The sequence below is a fragment of the Sphaerodactylus townsendi genome, linkage group LG07 (assembly GCF_021028975.2).
Source record: "Sphaerodactylus townsendi isolate TG3544 linkage group LG07, MPM_Stown_v2.3, whole genome shotgun sequence".
Taxonomy (NCBI): domain Eukaryota; kingdom Metazoa; phylum Chordata; class Lepidosauria; order Squamata; family Sphaerodactylidae; genus Sphaerodactylus; species Sphaerodactylus townsendi.
The window spans coordinates 22,120,943-22,141,785 of record NC_059431.1 but is presented as its reverse complement, the minus strand read 5'-3'; the positions used below and the strand labels follow the sequence as shown (position 1 = coordinate 22,141,785).

At 44.1% G+C, this 20,843-nt stretch overlaps 1 protein-coding gene across 2 annotated transcripts in view; it reads left to right on the top strand.

Annotated features, from left to right (window-relative positions):
• The window catches only part of GDNF (glial cell derived neurotrophic factor), a 38,610-nt gene extending 21,463 nt beyond the window's left edge, over window positions 1–17,147 (top strand). For both annotated transcript variants that reach the window (XM_048502527.1, XM_048502526.1), the window contains one exon: window positions 10,690–17,147. In XM_048502527.1, coding sequence (XP_048358484.1) covers window positions 10,695–11,183 — 489 coding nt within the window. In that variant the 5' untranslated portion in view covers window positions 10,690–10,694 and the 3' untranslated portion in view covers window positions 11,184–17,147. The remainder of the gene's footprint in view (window positions 1–10,689) is intronic.
• The last annotated feature ends 3,696 nt before the right edge of the window (window positions 17,148–20,843 follow it).

The window sequence follows — 20,843 nt, the reverse complement described above, 5'->3', positions numbered from 1 at the left end:
GCTTCAGATGTCAGGCTTGATAAACATTAGGGTTGGCTAAAATGGTAGACTACTTATGGATTGTCTTCCCTACAACCCAATATTTCTGTCGTTTGTCCTGTGGTACATTGGTACTGTTGTTCTACAGATGGATTCCGGGGACTTCTAATCAAAAATGGTTGCACCATAGGGGTGGCAGAAGGTCCTCCTGTCTCCCTTTGCCTGTCAGGAGAAACAGTGTAGGACCGTGGTGGCGAACCTATGGCACTCCAGATGTTCATGGAATACAATTCCCATCAGCCCCTGCTGGCAGGGACTGATGGGAATTGTAGTCCGTGATCATCTGGAGTGCCATAGGTTCGCCACCACTGGTGTGGGAGAATGATATCAGGCTACATGCCAATGTCACACCTAGGTTTGCAATGTCAGGTGTCAGCCAGTGCTGTTTTGAGGAAACTTGGATGTGATGTCAGCAACTCTACTGACATGTCAATCGATCAAGTCAAGTAGTATTTATTGTTTGAGCCATTGGCTATAACATCCAAAAATACATACAGTTAAAACATGTGTCAATAGGTAATATCAGAATTTTTAGTGTCAGTCAGTGGTGTAGCGCCAATGGGGCTGAGGGGGGCACAATTATCCAGGTGGCACCTTGGCGGGGGTGTGGCCAGGGCGTTCTGGGGCAGGGTGGGCGCCACCGCAGGAGGGGTGCAGGGCATGCGCGTGCCCTGGGCACTGTTCCCCCTCTCTCCACCTCTGGTGTCAGTCGATATGCTGACATCACATCTAGGTTTCTCCCAAAACATGATGTTGCCCACATGTAATTCCTCCCCTTTGAACCACCCACAAGCTTCCTGAAATGCCAGGCTGCCACTTGACAGTTATATTTAAGTGACATTACTGGGTGAATCTTAGCCCCTTCCCCCATGCAGAATAATGCACTTTCAATCCACTTTCACAATGGTTTGCAAGTGGGATTTTGCTATTTTGCACAGTAAAATCCAGCTGCAAAGTGGATTGAAAGTGCCTCATTCTGCATGTGTGGAAGGGCCCAAATAGAAGTACCCATCAAGATTATCTTAGGGAGAAAAGTCGTTTAAAACATTGTCATTAAGAAAAAGAAGAAGAGTTTGGATTTATATCCCCCCTTTCTCTCCTGCAGGAGACTCAAAGGGGCTTACAATCTCCTTGCCCTTCCCCCCTCACAACAAACACCCTGTGAGGTAGGTGGGGCTGTGACTAGCCCAAGGTCACCCTGCTGGCGTTTGTGGGAGTGCACAGGCTAATCTGAATTCCCCAGATAAGCCTCCACAGCTCAGGCGGCAGAGCTGGGAATCAAACCCAGTTCCTCCAGATTAGATACACGAGCTCTTAACCGCCTACGCCACTGCTGCTCAGGATTTCTAGAAAATGACAGGATTTCTAGAAAAACTAACAGGGTTGATAGCCAAGTCCACATACCACACATTTTGGACTATTGTGACTATAAAGGCTGCTGAAATCCACTATGGTATTCCAAGATTTCTCCATTCCAAATGATTTGTGATTTAGAAGACTTTCTGAAACCAGTTTACCAACTACAAAGGCCGAAATATTGTGCTCCAGTTTACTGGATTTAAGGCAGGCCTTGAGCCTACAGATTTTGCTGGGCTGAAATCCAAGAACTTCGGTTTTTGACTGGGTGGTTTACTTAGCTGACAGAGGCTTGAAGTAGTTTAGAGCTTTCAGCCGCAGTGTCTTTTGCTCCGACTTTTTTGTAAACTGACAAGTGCTGTATTACAGCATACTAAATCAAAGTATGAAAAGGAAAATAACGGAGCAAGGATCAAACTAGACAAGGCACTTGGAGTTCCGTGAACTGAATTCCAGCATTTTAAAAGTCTGATAGAAGCTGCACAGATGCTTGCCATAGATTTGTATGGAGAAAGGTGGAGTTCCTGCCCCTGAGTAGTTTTACCAATGGAAACCAACTGCCCCCCCCCCCGCACTATTATTAGCCTTCAGCTTTTTAAAATGAAAATTGGCAGCTGATCCTTTGCCAGTCTTTTCCGCCCCTCTTATGACGGATAATAACAGTGTGGGGGAGGTTGGTTTTGATCAGTGAAACCACACGGAGGAAGAAGTTAAGCCTTCTCTTTCCTTCTGAGAGGATTTAACCGATGCGAACTGGGCTTCTGTGTGGCTTTTATTAGCGTTTTTAAAATGTTTTTAACCTCGGGGGGGGTGGGGGGGATCCAGTCCCAGACATCCCAGTGTCTCATCTGGTGTGTGTTTTTTTAACTCTTAAAACAGTTTGGTTCAGAACAACAATTGTTTGAGAGAAAAGTTGTCCTATTCTATCCTATAAAAAGGTCATGACCGAGGTTACAGGCCATGTTGTACATCTGGTTTCTCCTGGGCTGTTTAAATGGCCCCACTGAGTCCAGCAGTCTCTCTTCAGACGTGGGTTGCCAATCTCCAGGCGGGACCTAGAGACCTCCTGGAATTACTGTTGGTCTCCAGACGACAGTGCTGAGTTCCCCTGGACAAAATGGCTGATTTGGAGGGTGAATTCTGTGGCACTATATTCCACTGAGGACCCTCCCCAGCCCAAATCACACCTTCCCCAGGACTCCAGCCCCATTTATCCAGGAATTTCCTAATCCATTGGGAAATTGGCAACCATAAGAAACGGAGATGAGAGAGGCCTTATAGCAGTGATGGCGAACCTTTTCGAGACTGAGTGCCCAAATTGCAACCCAAAACCCACTTATTTATCACAAAGTGCCAACACAGCAATTTAACCTGAATACTGAGGTTTTAGTTTAGTTTAGTTTAGTTTTGGTTCCGAGGCGGTGGTAGTTGGTGGCTTTGCTTTGAAGCAACCGTGCAACAATTCCAATGGGTGAATCACGACCCATTGCCAGCAACTGAGCTTACTCTCAGGTAAAGGATCGCGCTTTAGTTCTTCACATGAAAATCAGTGGAGTTTAACAGTGCTTAACAGGGTTACCTACGCTGCTTCCCCAAAATTAGGTTTAATGCTAATAATCGAGTCCAGCGGCCCAGGCCAGCCTAGATGTGGGAGGGACAACTCTGTTTGTGGGTGCCCACAGAGAGGGCTCTGAGCGCCACCTCTGGCACCCGTGCCATAGGTTCACCACCATTGCCTTATAGCCGTGGTGGCGAACCTTTGGCACTCCAGATGTTATGGACTACAATTCCCATCAGCCCCTGCCAGCATGGTCAACTGGCCATGCTGGCAGGGGCTGATGGGAATTGTAGTCCATAACATCTGGAGTGCCAAAGGTTCGCCACCACTGCCTTATAGGCTCACATGACAATTTCTTTATTTTGCTGCTCCGCTGACAGATGTGATCAGGAAGGCTGTTTCTGTGATCTCACCACTCCCTGGGTCCAAGCCAAATGGTCTCTCTGCCACTGCTAGTAACCTTGATTCATAGGGCTGCCAACCTCCAGGGGGCCCCTGGAGATTTCCTGGTAACCGCAACTGATCTCCAGATGACAGAGATGGATCATTTCCCCTGGGGAGAATGACAGCTTTGGCAGGTCATCTCTGTGGCTTTATCCCTCCCCTCTCCTTTCTCCTCCCTCAAAAATCTCCAGGTATCTTCTGCAGACGGAAGGATATGCTCACACCTCTCTCACCCCAGCAGCCTGAAATGGCCCCCGAGGCAATTCCTCGCAGTCCAAGAACATTTTAGGCTGCCGTTGAAGGGAAAGAGGAGAGAAAGTTGTGCTCCATCACTAAACATCCCTCTGCCTGCAGAAATGCTCCAGTGGATCTGAGCCGGTCTCCGTGCCTGCACTGGTTTCAACCATTACTACAAATGAGTCATTGAGTCAATTTGATGCTAAATATGTGAGTATTGGCGTCTTAAGATCATACATCCATGATTACCTTATAAAGCAGGGGTCTGCAAACTATGGCCCTCCAGATGTTCATGGACTACAATTCCCATCAGCCCCTGCCAGCATGGTCAAGTGGTAGGGCTCATGGGAATTGTAGTCTATGAACATCTGGAGGGCCATAGTTTGAAGACCCCTGTTATAAAGCATCGGACAATTGGTCCACTTGCTTCAGTAAGGTTGCTTCTGACAACAGCTGTCAAGGATATCAGGCACAGAAATGCTTTTTCCCACACCTGTTACCTAAGATCCTTTAACTAAAGGTGACAGAGGTTGAGCTGGGCTTAAGACCTTATACATACTGGCTGTATGGCTACCAAAGGAGCCATAGCCTCTTTCCTGGCCTGATAGTGTCCGATAGAAGTCACTGTGCCTAGGTTGGTTGTGTTTCCATTCTGTGCAGCTGGGGAGAAGGCATGTACAGAGCACAAGAGATGGAGGAAGGAACGTGTAGGATTTCTTTGTCATAGCCGGGACCGTGGGCTCTCCTGCAGTTTTGCATCAGGGTCACTGGTCCCCCACGACCTATTTTCAGAGAAGATTTAGCTTTTTGCAAATAATGCTGTGGTCTCCCGTGTGAGAGAATGGTTCTCGGGCCTCACTCTTTTCCTCTTCAGCATCTTCCCAGCAGATGCAAAACCACATCTGCATTCTTCCTGTTTCTGTCTCTTTCTGTCTTCCCACTGGAATCTTTCCTAGGCTTTCCTCTTCGCATTTTGGAGAGAAGCCACATTTTCTTTCTGGAATGATGCTGCTTGGCCAGAAAGATTTAACTGTCCTCATTCCTTCTCCCTCTAGCCTGCTTGGGGTGTCTGGGGTGGGTTGAAGGAAGAATTTGGCTCCCAAATTCTGGGGAAAAGACAAACTTGTAAATTTTTATAATCAGTACACTGGAGTGGTTACCTGAGGATATGGTTGCTGAGGGAGATTTTACATAATCCCAGGATTCTCCTGTGGAGCTACTTTTGTGAAGATTGACAGCTTTGAGGAAACATAGAAGGCAATACAATGTTTTAGGTATAAGAGGAGTTTGTACTAATATTAGCCTCAGGTTTGCAGGGGTTTACTGCTCCAGTTGATATAGCCAAGGCCTGATAGTGGTTCTCTGTCTTTCATGTAGACTTTTCAGCAAATCTTGGTATTATTTTCTATCGTAAAGAGTTTCTTTCCTATTCTTTCCCCTGTTTCTCCACACCTGTCTTGTTGTAGAAGTTGTAGATGTGCCATGGATGAATTGGAGAGTGGCTGCATGAACAGAGAGCAACTCGGGAAAACTTTATTTTGTGCATGCACAAACAATGTTTGTGCAGGGCTGTATAATAAGTATAAATATTAAAGATGGGGTTTTTTTAGGTGCGACTGATTCTGCACGGGCCGAATAGAATGGGTTGAGGCCCTTTTTAAAAGCGTTATGGGGGGAAAGTTCCCACAGAACTCACACACACACATCCCCAAACACTTCCAACACATTCTATTTGGCAGAACCCGGATTAAATTAAAGTCGCTAAATTAGTGACTTTTCCCCTTTAACCCTGGTTTTGAATTCTTCCTGCTGGCCTGTGCGAACTGTGGCAAGCAGCAAGCATTGAATCCCCCCCCCCCCTTCCATTCACCATTATGGTGGCTTTCCCAGGCGGCCGCCATTAGAGGGGATTCTCTAATAGGCAGCCACCATGCTGTACACGTAAGTGTGTAGGGGGGATTCTCGGTTGTGCAGTTCTCACGGAAACATTTCCTGTGCGAGCCGTGCTGCCTACCAGCTATCCCAGCTGACTCCTGCAGCCGCTGTGCAAACGGCAGCACAGGCAACAGAAACGGGTTCCATGAGCCTGTGTTGCCTGTGCAGAATCAGCCTGAATTTGGTAAAATCTGAGATGTATGAAGAATATCAAACATGACATTATTTTCTTACTCAAGTTTGAATTTGAACTGCTAAAAACTTCTGTTGCCAAACTTTCCTTTGCAGCAGCGTCAAACTATTTCAAATTGCACAAGATACATTGGGCCCTTTTTTTCCCCGCAGTGGCGAACCTGACAAGGCGCTGCGCTTTTGCAGAATTGACCCTTCTCCATACCATTAACTCTGGATACAGAATGTTGGTTTTTAGTGCAGCAGAATGTGGTTATTCATAGCAAGAAGTGTAAGTAGCCTTGAATGCAGCTGTGGGCAACTTTTTTAGGCTGCAACCTTTTTTGGAGCCACGTGCCATGTGAAGAAATGAGGAAGACAGTTGACAGCGTCTCCTCTGGTGCTTTGGCTGAACTCTAGTGATTGTCGCTCTGGTAGGATTTATTTATTTATTTAGGGCCGTGGTGGTGAACCTTTGGCACTCCAGATGTTATGGACTACAATTCCCATCAGCCCCTGCTAGCATGGCCAATTGGCCATGCTGGCAGGGGCTGATGGGAGTTGCAGTCCATAACATCTGGAGTGCCAAAGGTTCACCACCACTGATTTAGGGCATTTATTGTCCAGCTTTTCTTACCAAAGTTGCTCTTTTTTTTTTCTCTTTTCCTTTCCCTTTTTTTTGTTTTGGCTGTCAAGTCAAAGTCCAGATCAGACCTACCATGTAATAGGAGCCAGTTATACAGTCTACAGTCTCTAGTTTTTTAAATGGAAAATTTTAGTCTGAGAGATTAATTATTGGCTGAGGAGATAGCTGAGCTTGTCTTGCAGTTCAACATAACCCCATCCAGGTTATGTGAAAATATTAATTATGTATGAAAGGCAGAGTTTTTCTACACATTTTGAACTCCTCTCGCCTGAAAACCTCAGCGGCTTCCAGAAAAATAAAGAGATCTTTTTGGAGGTGTGATAGGACAAGAAGCCACGTTTAGGTTTCTTCCAATTCTGGCTTTTTTCTAGAGCTGTCATTTTTGTAAATGGATCTGTAATCAGTTATATGGAGATATTTAACATTTCACCACCCAATAAGCATGAAAGGTCACAATTGGCAATGTTAATTTTGGTGAGGAGTTCTAAATTGGAAAATGGGCTGCCTCCCCTCTGTTGAACTCTGGCATGCCAGCAGGTAAGGTAATGAATCGGCCCCCCATTAATCATTTAAAGATTATTTAACCTCAGTATCTCTGATGTTCTATTTCATTCATGAATGCCATGATCAGGTTTCCGTTCCACCTCGCACGTTCTGCCGCTAAGCCTGTTCTTATTTGCAGGTGTCATTTTAATCCTTCAAATCCTGTTACTGTTGCAGCACAATGACAAGTGAGTTTTGATTCAGCCGTAATAATCTCAGTAATTGGCAAGGACCTGCTTAGTATTAGTGTTATCTGCCACTTGTGCTTTCCTGCTTCAAGGCACGTAAGGGGAGATCAAAGGATGAGAACAGTTCATCATCCAAATTAGCGTTCTCTCTGCTGCTCGGCATGCGCTCAAGAGCATCTAATGGGACGGGCAGGGACGGTCTTTCTAAAGGTAGAATCTACTGTGAAGTTCTCCAGCCCAGACCTCAGCAAAAAGAATGGGAGTTGCATTGTGAGATTACCGCTGGCATCACTTCAATAAGGCCAACTGTGATACTCTGAGGAATATCTTAGGCAGCTTCTCCCCTTCTCCCAATTCAAGGAAAGTTGGGCAGGAAAAATACTGGGAGACAGGTGATTGAATTAATAGGCTTTTATTCAGATCAGAGAGGATTCGATCCATAAAAAGAAGAGCTTGTGAACAAACTAGCTTTTTATAATCCAAAAAGGAGGTGGACTCCAGGTTATGTTATCTGTGCATAATAAAAAAAATCAATTGTACATTTTGTGACAGAATGTATGCTTCCATGTATTTCTTTAATTAGTTACCCAAACTTTCCTTTCCCCCTCCCATCTTTCTAAAATATATCATCTAAGAGTCCAGCTAGGTTCCAATTAGTTCCTTGAAGTTTGAAAGCTCATACAAGGTTCTGGGAAAAATCCCAAATTATATCACTAGCTAGATTTCTAATGCTGCAGGAAACTTATCAATTTTCTATCATGCAAATAATATGATTCTTATGTGTGCTTGTACCCATGTGATTCTTAAATGTGATCATAATCAGTCTTTCTATACTGTTCACTCATATATATGTGTGCATGTGAATAAAATATATTTTATGTTCAAACCTTCATTTCATTCCTATAGGGGCAGTTCTTCACCTTCCCTCTGGTTAACTGATTACCTCAGACTTCATTAAAAGTAACAACTTGCACCTGTTCATTCTGAACTTGTTCTCGTAGAACAGTCATCTATTGGATAGACAACAGCGGGAGGGTTTATCCAGCACTGGTTTCTAGGCTGTGTAATAAGCTAAAAATCTATCCTATGCTAGGATTCACTGGCCTAAGTTGAGACTAGAGAAATAATGTGTTTGGAATATGCTGCCACAGGAGGTGGTGATGGCCACTAACCTGGATAGCTTTAAAAAGGGCTTGGACAGATTTATGGAGGAGAAGTCAATCTATGGCTACCAATCTTGATCCTCCTTGATCTCAGATTGCAAATGCCTTAGCAGACCAGGTGCTCAGGAGCAGCAGCAGCAGCAGAAGGCCATTGCTTTCACATCCTGCATGTGAGCTCCCAAAGGCACCTGGTGGGCCATTGCGAGTAGCAGAATGCTGGACTAGATGGACTCCGGTCTGATCCAGCAGGCTAGTTCTTATGTTCTTATGTTCTTAAGCAAAGGCTTCTGGGAGTGTCTCTTATTCTTGAATTGTGTTGCTTGTCCCGGTCACTACACCTGGACCAGACCTGAGCATGTATGTCTCAATCATTGATCACCATTCAGGGGCAATTGACTGATTCGAGGGTGAAACAGGCAAACGTTACTTCCTGATGCGGTGATCTGGGGAATGCCAAATATGGACAGAAGGTCATAATGAAAAACTTAAGATTGCTTCTGCATTGGGGGGGAGAAGAAAAAGGCCCCCCCCCCAGTCGCTGTGGAAACAGCAGCAAGCTGAGTGGGAAGGGATGGCATCCTCGCGCCCTGTCTTCCACATTGCTCAGGGTTAATGCCAGCTCCCACCCTGCCCCTCCCCCTTTCTCTTTCCACCTATGGTGTTGCTGCACCTTTCTCCCTTTCCAGCTGAGCCAGAGGGCAAGACTGCACTGCAAATCAGTTACAAAGAGGGAGGGACCCTTTAAAATGTTAAAGGGGAAGGGAATGCAGAGTTTAGTGCCACCATTTTGAGACACTTTGTTCTGTCCTCGGCAGATTGTTGTTCGCTTGTTTTAAGCATTTCTATCCTGCCTTTCCTCTTGGTTTAAGGCAGTCTGCAATAACAGTTAAAACACCCCTCGCCAAAACTAAAGATAAAATAACAAGCTCCAAATCCTTTCCCCTTACATAGATGTGTGCTGCTAAACCCCCTCAAAAGCCCTGGCAGACTGGGGGGCCTTGAAGTTACCCCTGAGTTTTTCCGAAAAGGAGGTCTCCCTCGTTTCTTCAGGGAGCCCACACCACAGAACCAGAGCCAGGATGAAAAAGGCCTCAGTTCTGGTTGATGCCAGATGGGAAATCCTAAATGGTGGGATAGCCAACAGATAGATACTGTTGTTGGTTCACAGAGACATATGGAGTACTGTTCCATATGTAAATACTGTTGTTGGTGCACAGGGACATTTGGAGGGAGACAGTCCTTCAAATATGTGGGTTCCATGTTATGAAGGACCTTAAAGGACCAGCACTTTGAATTGAACCTGGAAACAATCTGGCAAACAGACAACAAAGCTGTTTCAAAATGGGCAACATGTTCCCGGCAGCTCGCCCCAACAGCAGTTGGGCTGCTGCATTTTGGACCAGATGTCATTTCTGGATTGTCTTCAAGGGCAGCCCCAAATAGAAGGCATTGCAGTAATCCAGCAGTAGGGTTACAGAAGCATGGATTGGCTTTGCCCTGATGCTGTTGCTAACATGACTTGTGTTCAACGTTTCCAGTGTGTAGGCCTGGTAGGTCACAATTTACACATTTATTTGGGAGTAACTGCAAATGAATTCATTAGGTCTCAGTAAATAGGGACATAAATCGGATTGCTTTGCTGTTCTACCCAAAACAATTGTGAGCTCCATAAAGCTCACCAAGTTTATTCACTGTAGCATAAACATTTGTCAGTGAAATGAGAGTTACTACTTAAGTTAATGTCAATAGGAGGGTTCCATTAGCTGGCTTGGAAACATTTTTGCACATATGAAACACTGTTTGCAACCTTTGGCACATATCAAGGACATAGATGGGGGGGTGGTTTCCCAGGTTTAACCCACACCCATTACATGTCCGAAGCTCCGCCCCCCGTTTGTGGGGCCTCCATTTTCCCTAGCTACTCCTCTGCTTGGAGGGGAGGGCAGAAGGGATTGCTGGCTGCTGGCTGGAAGCCCAGCCGGGGGGGGGGTGGGCAGGGCAGGGGAGTCTGCTGTCCCTGGTCTTGGAGAGCTGCTTTTATAAGCTCTGAGGCCGGGAGGCATGGCCACGCCCCCAGGGGCGGTGGGGGTGGGGTCCCTCCCCTGAACCAACCCCATAAAAAATCTATACCTATGTCCCTGGCACATATACAAAGGAAAGGAAAGAATTGTCTGACCTTGTTATAAGAAAAACTGCCTTTGATCTGAATGCAGGTGTAATCTGGAATTTTGCATCAATAGGACATGTTAAATCTATATTAAATGTGATCAAGGAAAGACTGAATTTTGGTATTTATACAGTTGTTACCCCAGAACTTTACGATGGCCAAAAGGCAAAATTCAAACCAATTTACAAATGTTTAGAGATACTTATTCATCAAACTATTTTCTTTCTCTCTTTTCGAAACAGCTAATATGCCCGAGAATTATCCCAAGCAGTTTGGTGATGTAGTGGATTTTATTCAAGCGACCATCAAAAGACTGAAGAGGTCACCAGATAAACCAGCTCCATTTTTTCCTAAACGGGAGAGAAACCGGCAAAATTCAGCCAAGAACACTAATAATTCCAGCAGCAGAAAGGGACGGAGAGGCCAGAAGGCCAAAAACCGGGATTGTGTCTTAGCCGAGATACACTTAAATGTGACTGACTTGGGTTTGGGATACACCACCAAAGAAGAGCTCATTTTCCGATACTGTAGTGGGACGTGTGAATCCGCTGTAACTTTATATGACCAAATATTAAACAATTTAACTCAAAATAGAAAGTTGGTCAGTGACAAAATCAGACCACAACCTTGCTGCAGACCCATTGCTTTTGATGATGACCTTTCATTTTTGGACGATGACCTAACAACTTACCATATATTAAGAAAACATTCCGCTAAAAAATGTGGATGCGTCTGATGTCCTTTTGTGTCTGGACAGCGCTACGCTCTTGCATTCCTGCTAAAAATGGCAAAGGAGGGACCAGGGCTCCCAAGAAGGTGGAATGATGGCTTAGAAGGAAGGAAGAGGACCAAGCGTACAGGAAATCAGCGGTCGTGGGAGCCTGGTCCGTTAAAACTCCCGTAGAGGAGAATTGGAGAAGAGGCAACAGTCGGGGCTTTTTTGTTTCTACAGGAAGGCAAAACATTAGGCAGCATAGCTCAGGGTTGGAGATCCAAGATGGATGGAGATAATCTACACGGTTTGCTTGAGGTGACCCATCATTGGCAATACTTGGCGAGGCAAGTGCTTAACAACACAACTTCTATTGGATAACTTGCTTCATTCTCATTTTTTCCAGTCCTAGGACTGGGAAGTTACAACCAACTACCCTGATCTTAATTCCAACATATAGGTACAGTTTGACCTTCACATTTAAATGTGGTTGGTTATTTAAGATTTTTGTGGGATATGGGTAGATCGGCCATATGAATACCAGATAATGTAGAAAAAGAAAGTGAAGTTCAAGATAACTCTCAGACACAACTGTATGTTTTATCAGTGGTATTTCAGAAGTGGTGACCTCTTCTTATCCACTCAACCTTGCCAGCTGTCTGTTCCACCAGAGGGCAAGAGGTCATGGTTTAGTACTAAGTCTGTCCACAAGAAATGCAGGTGCACTTACACCTATATGAGGCCCCTGTTCATCACTGCAAGCCACAAAGGTCCTAAATATGTGGGTGGAAGGGAGCAAGAACATGGAAAGAAGTTAAGGCAGAAGGCTGTATGAACTTCAGTAGGGGAGAAAAGCCAATTGGAGAAAGAAGAAACACATGTTTGGGGACAAAATGGGAAAGCTAGCCTAATCTGTTCTTTTTATGATGAATACACATACTTATTTGAAGCACAAATCTAGCTAAATGCACAGGTAGCTGTATGTGCCTATCAATCTACTCTGAAGGTCAGTTTTGACTACTCAAAACCTTCTATATCTGGGTGCATGATTAGGAGGACCTCAGTTCTCCATCTGTTGGCATGAATAATGAACACAGCCTTAGAAATTGAGTGCTACGAGAAAGTGTGCAGAGAGTATCCTTTGTTATATCAAGACAGGATCAGGCACAATAAATTTCCCTTGGTGGCACAGGAGCCACTGAGTTCCCTATTGCCCTGAGTTGCTAGGCAACCATGAGTGGTACCGTGCCTTGTCCCACCAGGATAATATGAGAAAGCCCTGACCACATGGAAGGAGCCCACACTGCAGCTCTTCTCCGTGTTACTTTCAATTTTCAGAAAGTTCTAGAAAGGGGAGGAGGGGCTGCACCGGCTCCTTATAAGGGTGGGGTCCCAGATCACTTAGTAGCATGGGAAAGTATCACTGAGTGAGACATTAACAGAAAGAAATATTTGAATACAGCAAGGGATAGTCATGCACAAGTTAAGTGAGCTAGCTGAAGTTTTAGAATAGCCTCTAAAACCAAATCCAACAAAAAAATTTATGGAAGTATGGCCAATGTTTTAATTGCCTCATTTTTTTTCCCAGCATGCTCATCATTTAGCATTCAGCTCTTCCCATTCTCTGTGAAGAGAAGTTGTGTTTTTAATCACTAGTTCTTGGCCTGGGCTACACCATGAAACCCTGTGGATCTGTTTTGTTGCGTTGTTTACAAAAGGACTAAGATCACTTACTTAATAAACTACATTTCTTTTTGGGGTCGTCACGAGTTAGCAGACTACTTGATGCAATGCATCCAGTCAGAGACAAATCTACAGAAGGATATTTATTGAGATTTTAAGTTATTATGATTATTATTTATTACAGTCATGAGTTTCCTTTCCTTTATTTATTAAAGCTTCTTTCTTCAAAACAGGTGCCAAAGTTATCATGAGATAGTAACGCTGGGAACAAAAAATCCATTCTTTTCTTTTCTTTTTTAAAGTATTAAGAATTATGGACAGGAAAACCATGCAAAAAAAAATCACTTACTTTACCTTTTGAACACAAGCCACAGAAGAATCTCTAACCTGGTAGTCCAGTTCTGCAGTACTTCTGTAATTTCTAAGGCCCCTTCCGCACATGCAAAATAATGCGTTTTCAAACCACTTTCACAACTGTTTGCAAGTGGATTTTGCCATTCCGCACATGCAGAATAATGCACTTTCAAACTGCTTTCAGTGCTCTTTGAAACTGTGTGGAATGGCAAAATCCACTTTGTAATTTCCCTCTGTAATTTCCATGTCCCACCGCTGGACATCCACCAGTTACAAGTTCTTACAAAGTCAGGAACAGCCATGCAACCAGTGAGCTAAAGCAGCCTCGAATACAAGCATTAGACCCTCCTCTTCATCCAGACAACTGAAATCTGTCTGCAAGGGTATGCTCATGTGCATCAGGCTACATGTGTACACGGCATGTTGGTATTGTGATGCTTATCTGTGGCGCACTGGGATCACCAGATGACTTTTGATGGAAATGTCAGTGTGCAATGCCCATCCACATCTACAGGTTGTTTTACACCAGCGGTTCTCAACCTGTGAGTCGTGGCCCCTTTGGGGGTCGAACGACCCTTTCACAGGGGTCGCCTAAGACTCTGCATCTGTGTTCTCCATCTGTAAAATGGATAAATGTTAGGGTCGGGGGTCACCACAACATGAGGAACTGTATTAAACGGTCGCGGCATTAGGAAGGTTGAGAACCACTGTTTTACACAGACGTGGAGCTAAATCAGGGCCCATCTTTTTAATTGTAACCCACAAAAATTGCTAATGTTAAAAAGGAGTAGGTAGAATAAGAAATGAGGGAGACCCCAAAAAAGTTCAGGCAAAATTTAACTCCTTAGCTGAACACCACCCCATAGATATTAACAAGATTTACAAATGTCTGGCTTTGGCCAAACTACACCCCCACCCCACCCACAGTTAGTTTTCAGCAATTTTCTTCAGCTGAAGTGCAAGCATCAAAGCTTATGAAGGAAAATTAGAAGGTTTTCAAAAACCTTTGAAAACCTTAGCATCATTCTAACAACGAATGGTGTTGGAAGAATCCCTGGTCATGTCACAATTTGCAGCGTATACAAAGGTTGGGGGAAGCCCAGTGAAAAAAATATGAGAAATAGGTAGATGCTAAAATTTCACAAAGCAGAAGCAAATCTTGCAATGCAATTCTAAGCAGAGTTATATCCTTCTAAGTGTGGGCTTATAAGGGGATAACCTTAGGTGTACTGCCGCCCTGTAGACTGGTGGTTCAGATACTTATTTTTTGGTTTTTTTCAAATCAGGCTTTCTTGATCAATTTTTTGATTAAATTTGGATTAAAGTTTTTGTGTGCCTGTTTGTTTGGAAGATATTGGTGCATACATTTTCTTTACAAACCTGATCTGTTGGTGCAACCTGTAAAGAAAAACTGAAATTACTTTTAACCAAAGTTGTAGCTTTTTGATTGGCCATTCTTTCCTGATTTGTGAACAGGAGTCCTGTTCCTAGAGATAATAGGAGCTGACTCTAACCCTCTTGTAGACAAAGGGAGTTGGACTTGATGGCCCTTGGCGTCTCTTCCAATTCTATGATTCGAAGTATTGAGTAGATTTAATAGTGTTCTATGGTAATTTGGACTCAGAGCAGAAGAACAGGAGAACTGATCAGCTCTCCCCAGGAATTATAAATATGCAAACAGCATACAAGTACTTAAGCACTTGTACACAAGTAACTAACATTGCCCCCACCCCAAAATTTAAGAATTTGTTCAGCATTTTGCAGTTTCACATGGGTAATAATACCTTTATTCTGAAGTCATATCCCAGAGTATAGTGGAATTCATATCAGTTCCATCCATTCCTCCTTATTCCTGTTAGTTACTGTTAACCCTACAGAAATACTGCAGAACTGGGGCCATAATTAATGTTGGGGGGGGGGGGTAGGTAATAATAATTGAAGTACATTTTCCATTTTTTAATTCTTGCTTTATACTGTGATCTGCTAAAACCAATAAACAGCGGCAGTCGGGAGAAAGTTGGCGATGCCTAGATACCCCTGCAGTCGGGAAGACCAAAATCTCACCGATTGCAGGGATGCTTCGGTCCAGTTAAAAATGACGGCCAGGGGGCTGTGTTGTTGTTGTTTTTTAAAAAAAGCTTATCCATGGGGTGGTAGACCTCTTCTGTGCCATGCAAAATGCAGATTAATTTGACCAGCGGAAGTAGCATACCAAAGATCTGTGGGGCAGTGTTAGTGGGCAGAATTTAAGGCAGCAGTCAAGTTTAAATCCAGTTCTCTGCCTTTGGAAGCCTTGCGTGGGTATGCATTTGTTGTCAAACCTACCCAGTGCCCTATTTCAACTGAGTACCGACCTTTCTCCAGCATGCCCTATACATATTTGCTTTCTCTTGCACTTCTCTTTGAGCCATTTCTTGCCCTACTGCTGCAGAGGTCTTGTGCTAACTAGCCTTGATGCAGGTTTACCTGGCAGTAAATCCCCGTGGTTCCATGGTTTTAGATAAAGCATGTTTAGGATTCTAACTGCCTGGATTAGATATAAAGTGAAGGTAAACAGCTACAATATAGGTAGTCTTTTACCAAGCAATGCATAATCCAACCAGCATTTTTTTAAAAAAAAAATCTAAAAATGGATTATGAGACTATAAGAACAACATCTTTGAACACATGAAGCTGCCTTACGCCGAGCCAGATCAAAGTAGCACTGTCTGGCTGGCAGCTCTCCAGGGTCTTAGGTAGAGGTCTTTCACATCACCTGCTGTCTTTTTAACTGGAAAAAGCAGGGTCTGAACCTGGGGCTTGTTTTATGCAAAGCAGGTGCTCTACCTGTGAGCTATGGCCGCACATCACGCAGATTAAAAAACATGGCACACTTGTGTCCAAATCAACCTTCCTGTTTTTTCTGTTATGTTTCCTATCAGCTTTGTTCCTTTATGCCTTGGATCATAGCTGTGATGTGCAAGTCCCAATGGGTTTCAGTGGATGGGATCTGAGCAGCTGCATAACACTGCTTCTAAAGTCGATTGGAAAATCTCGGCTGGACTGTGCCCAAAGGCTCTGATAGCGAAAGAATAATGCGCCTATAATATCCAGGTAGAGAGACGATGCACAAGACCTCTGTTCAGATCTTGCAAAAACGTTTAGCATATTAATAGGATTTTGCACACAACGCCATACCCAGGAAATGGAGCACAATTAGGGACTGTTGCCATGATGCAAAATGGGCCGCACCCTTTTCTTTGCAGGAATCTTAATGGCAGATTCAACAAGAACTGGTGGTCTGGACTCCACACACGCATTTGGGGGATGTCAGGGCTGTGTTGCTCCTAGAGGGGAAACAGTAGAAAACCCAGCTTTCTGCTCAGTTCTCTTGACACATAAAGGATCAGCTGTGCTTAAGTGCAGGCAACACGCTTGATGGATTTGGTTGCAACCCCAACCAACTCAAGCAACCAGATTACAATTTGGAAGAGAATTCATATATCAGGCAACACTGCAGCTGCACCCTTTAGCCAGTGCTGTGTAAGAAACACTGGTTCCTATGCTTACATGCAGCTGCGTCCTTACTTGCATTACTGATTGCTGGGTATCATCCTGTCCTGACCACATGGAAGTGTCATCTTTTAAGAATGCTGCTTATGTTAGCTTTCTGAACCTTGACTGCAGTGGCATTTCAATAGAGCTTGATGAATTTGCTCTCAGCTTTCTTCCAGATTCGGTCTCAACCTAATGCAACATTCAAAAACTACCAAAAAAAGGGGTAAAGTTTGTGATTTTTTTTAATTTAAAAAAAAATCAAACACAAGATCATTGTTCTCTGGGGATTGTTACCTTACCTACCATTACGTCTCAAATATTTGTGTTAATCAACCAAAGTTCTCTACAGACTTTATTTTTGTACAATATGCATTTTATAAACTTTTTATGAAATAAAGCTCATTTCTATCATTACCTGGAATGTAAGCCGTAGTCTTTGCTCTGCCAGGAAGAGTCACTTGTCATCTTGCCCTTTCCCCCCTACGCTCAGATCTGCATTTCTGACTTGTTTGTTGTTTTGTAAACTTTTGTGGCTGTCTTTCCTCTTTCATACAATTTCAGGCCCAGGACGGCTGATCAGTAATCACATGGGTCCCTTCCGCACATGCAGAGCAATGCACTTTCAATCCATTGTCGAATGCTTTCACGGCCAGAATCACTGGGGTGTTGTGTGGCTTCTGGGCTTTATGGCCGTGTTCTAGTAGCATTTTCTCCTGATGTTTCACCCGCATCTGTGAATCCTTTGAAGATGCCAGCCATAGTTGCTGGTGAAACATCAGGAGAAAATGCTACTATAACACGGCCATACAGCCCGTAAATCCCCCAACACCTCACTCTCAATGCACTTTGCAGCTAGATTTCACTGTGCGGAATAGCAAAATCCACTTGCGAGCAATTGTGAAAGTGGATTGAAAGTGTATTATTTTGCACATGCCAAAGGGGCCATGGTGTACCAATTGGCTAAAGGAGTTTTTCATGTGGCTTCCAAAATAATTGCCAAGTCACTACCATGTTAATACTGATTGCTTTGCAGGAGCACAATCCTTTTCTTTAATGACAGCTACTTCTAGGCAATGGGGGAAAAAAACTCAATCTGCTTTTCCTACCACAGGTTGGATCCAACTTATTGGAGCAGCAGTGGCGTAGGAGGTTAAGAGCTTGTGTATCTAATCTGGAGGAACCGGGTTTGATTCCCAGCTCTGCCGCCTGAGCTGTGGAGGCTTATCTGGGGAATTCAGATTAGCCTGTGCACTCCCACACATGCCAGCTGGGTGACCTTGGGCTAGTCACAGCTTCTCGGAGCTCTCTCAGCCCCACCCACCTCACAGGGTGTTTGTTGTGAGGGAGGAAGGGCAAAAAGATTGTAAGCCCCTTTGAGTCTCCTGCAGGAGAGAAAGGGGGGATATAAATCCAAACTCTTCTTCTTCTTCTTCTTCTTCTTCTTCTTCTTCTTCTTCTTCTTCTCACTCACTCACTCACTCACTCACTTCCCCTCTACATTACAACTCCTGTCCCATGCAGCTTTTGTCTGTCCAGATCCTGTGATCCCCTGGATAGCCTTTGTTAGTGGTCAAAGGAAACCTTGCCTCCATTTTTCAGCAGCAGAAAATCTGGCTGGATCCAACCTATGGACTAGGAATAGCATCTGAAATGCATTTGTCAGTTAAGCATCACAAGGAAAAGCAGAAAAGAGATGATGATGATGATGATGATGATGATGATGATGATGATGATGATGATGATGATGATGATGATGATGATGATGATGATGATGATGATGATGATGATGGAGTGCAACATCAAAAAACCTTGTATGGCACTTGAACCATCTACATAGTGATAAAATCTCCATCTATCAATTACCAAAGGCCACATTGCTTGGATCCATACATACACTATGCCAATACATTATGACATTCTAGGCTCTTGGAAAGAACCCAGTACGTAAGGTCAACACCCGCTAAAGATCTGGTGGCTGTGATCTCACATAATAAGAATACATCTGAAGATGAAACATCTGTGTAAAACTCATGTTAAACCCCAGAAGACAGGTACAACAACAAGAAGCAGGAGACTAGGAGGAACTTTGTTGCCAGCTGTAACATCTCAGCTGAGCTTTCGATGTCCCATTTCATGTTTCTGGGTGTAAAGCTTTGGGGCGGCAAGAAGTGCAAGAAAATGGCTTTAGCCTTGGTAGGAGCTAGCCCCCTGAATCCAGGACTGGGCCAAGATACAGGGGGGAAGAATTAGGACTAATAAAAGGAAACATTTTTTCATGCAACGTGTGATTGGTGTTTGGAATATGCTGCCACGTGAGGTGGTGATGGCCACTAACCTGGATAGCTTTAAAAAGGGCTTGGACAGATTTATGGAGGAGAAGTCAATCTATGGCTACCAATCTTGATCCTCCTTGATCTCAGATTGCAAATGCCTTAGCAGACCAGGTGTTCAGGAGCAGCAGCAGCAGAAGGCCATTGCTTTCACATCTTGCACGTGAGCTCCCAAAGGCACCTGGTGGGCCACTGCGAGTAGCAGAGTGCTGGACTAGATGGACTCTGGTCTGATCCGGCAGGCTAGTTTTTATGTTCTTATGCTTCTCTTTCTATTTTTGCAAGGGTGGAAAACTGCAGAATAAAGATTTAAGGCAGAGCACAATCCTAAACAGAGTTATACTCTTCTTAGTCCACTGACTTTAGTACCCTGTAAGGGAGCTTCTAATAGTTCCATAACTTCAAACCAGCCTAAATGGAGGTACAGAAATGGAGGTAGTGGATTTGGCCTAAGAAACATGAGAAACTCTCCATTAGCCGAAGCCGAAGGTACAAGCCAATTGAGGTTTGATTAAAACACTTCACAGTCCCGGGCTCTTAATACTGACATGATAGATGCCTTCAGTTTGGTTTTCATTTGCCAAACAGTTTGTGTGTGACAGAAAGCAAGGAAAGGGAGACTCTGGAATTCAAAGAGCTGTCAGATTCTCTGAGCTGCATTTTTGAATTCCTTCATATGCAGAGAAGATTGGCCTTTGCAATGGAAATGCCTTCCAAAGCATGCTACGTTCCAGAGAGAGCTGACAACCCGGGATGTTAGCCATGCGAGCAGAGAAGAGCTGTGTTGGCCGCTTGGCAGAGAACTGGCCACACTGACTGTTCAGTAAAATCAACACACAGAGAGGGAGAGAGAAAAATAAGAACTTTCCCAAGATCTAAAGTGCCAGGCAGTTTTAGGACCCTGTTCAAGCCCTTGGATTTTATTAATATGAAATCATTGACCTTCATTGGGCATTACCTTGTGCTGTCCTTCAAAAGACGAGGAAGGGATTAGGTCAATGCCAAACACATCCACATTTGTCCTTAGCTGGAGCAGGCAGAACAGCACGCCTCCCTTATGTAAAGGACTCCTGATGAATGATTTCGAAGCGAACTTCAGACTATTTGGTTCTCTCTTTGCTTGGAGACAGGATAGTTTTTCTATTGAGCGACGAAAGCAGTGCAACAACCAACCAAATGCAAATCTACTGATTACAGTTTGCAGCTGCAAACTACAGATAGTTCCACAGACTTTTCAAAACATAATTCCAAAGTCTGGTTCAAAGACTCTGCAAAGATTCTTTAGCAATGTACAGCAACACCTGCCTCAAAAGTAAAAGTCTTCCCTGCTTGATATCCCTAGAGCTCAGTCAGATTTATTCATCTCCTCCAACAAGTTAACTTAACTCTCTAAGCACTGCTGTGGCATAACTCACACACTGCTAATGGATTGTTTTATAGCCGAGATTGCTCTCTGGTGCTCATTCAATCACTGTTTTATTGCCATCCATTTTTAAGCTGTCAAATGTCATTCCCCAGGAACAGAGAACTGTTTCACTTATTTATTTTGAACTCCCTCTATGTGATTTGGTACCTGTGATCTGTTTCACCCTTCTGTCTGTGTGTGTGCGTGTGTGTGTGTGTGTGTGTGTGTGTGTGTGTGTGTGTGTGTGTGTGTGTGTGTGTGTGTGTACACACGCACAGACACATATACATGATGGATGGATGGATGGATGGATGGATGGATGGATGGATGGATGGATGGATGGATGGATGGATGGATGGATGGATGGATGGATGG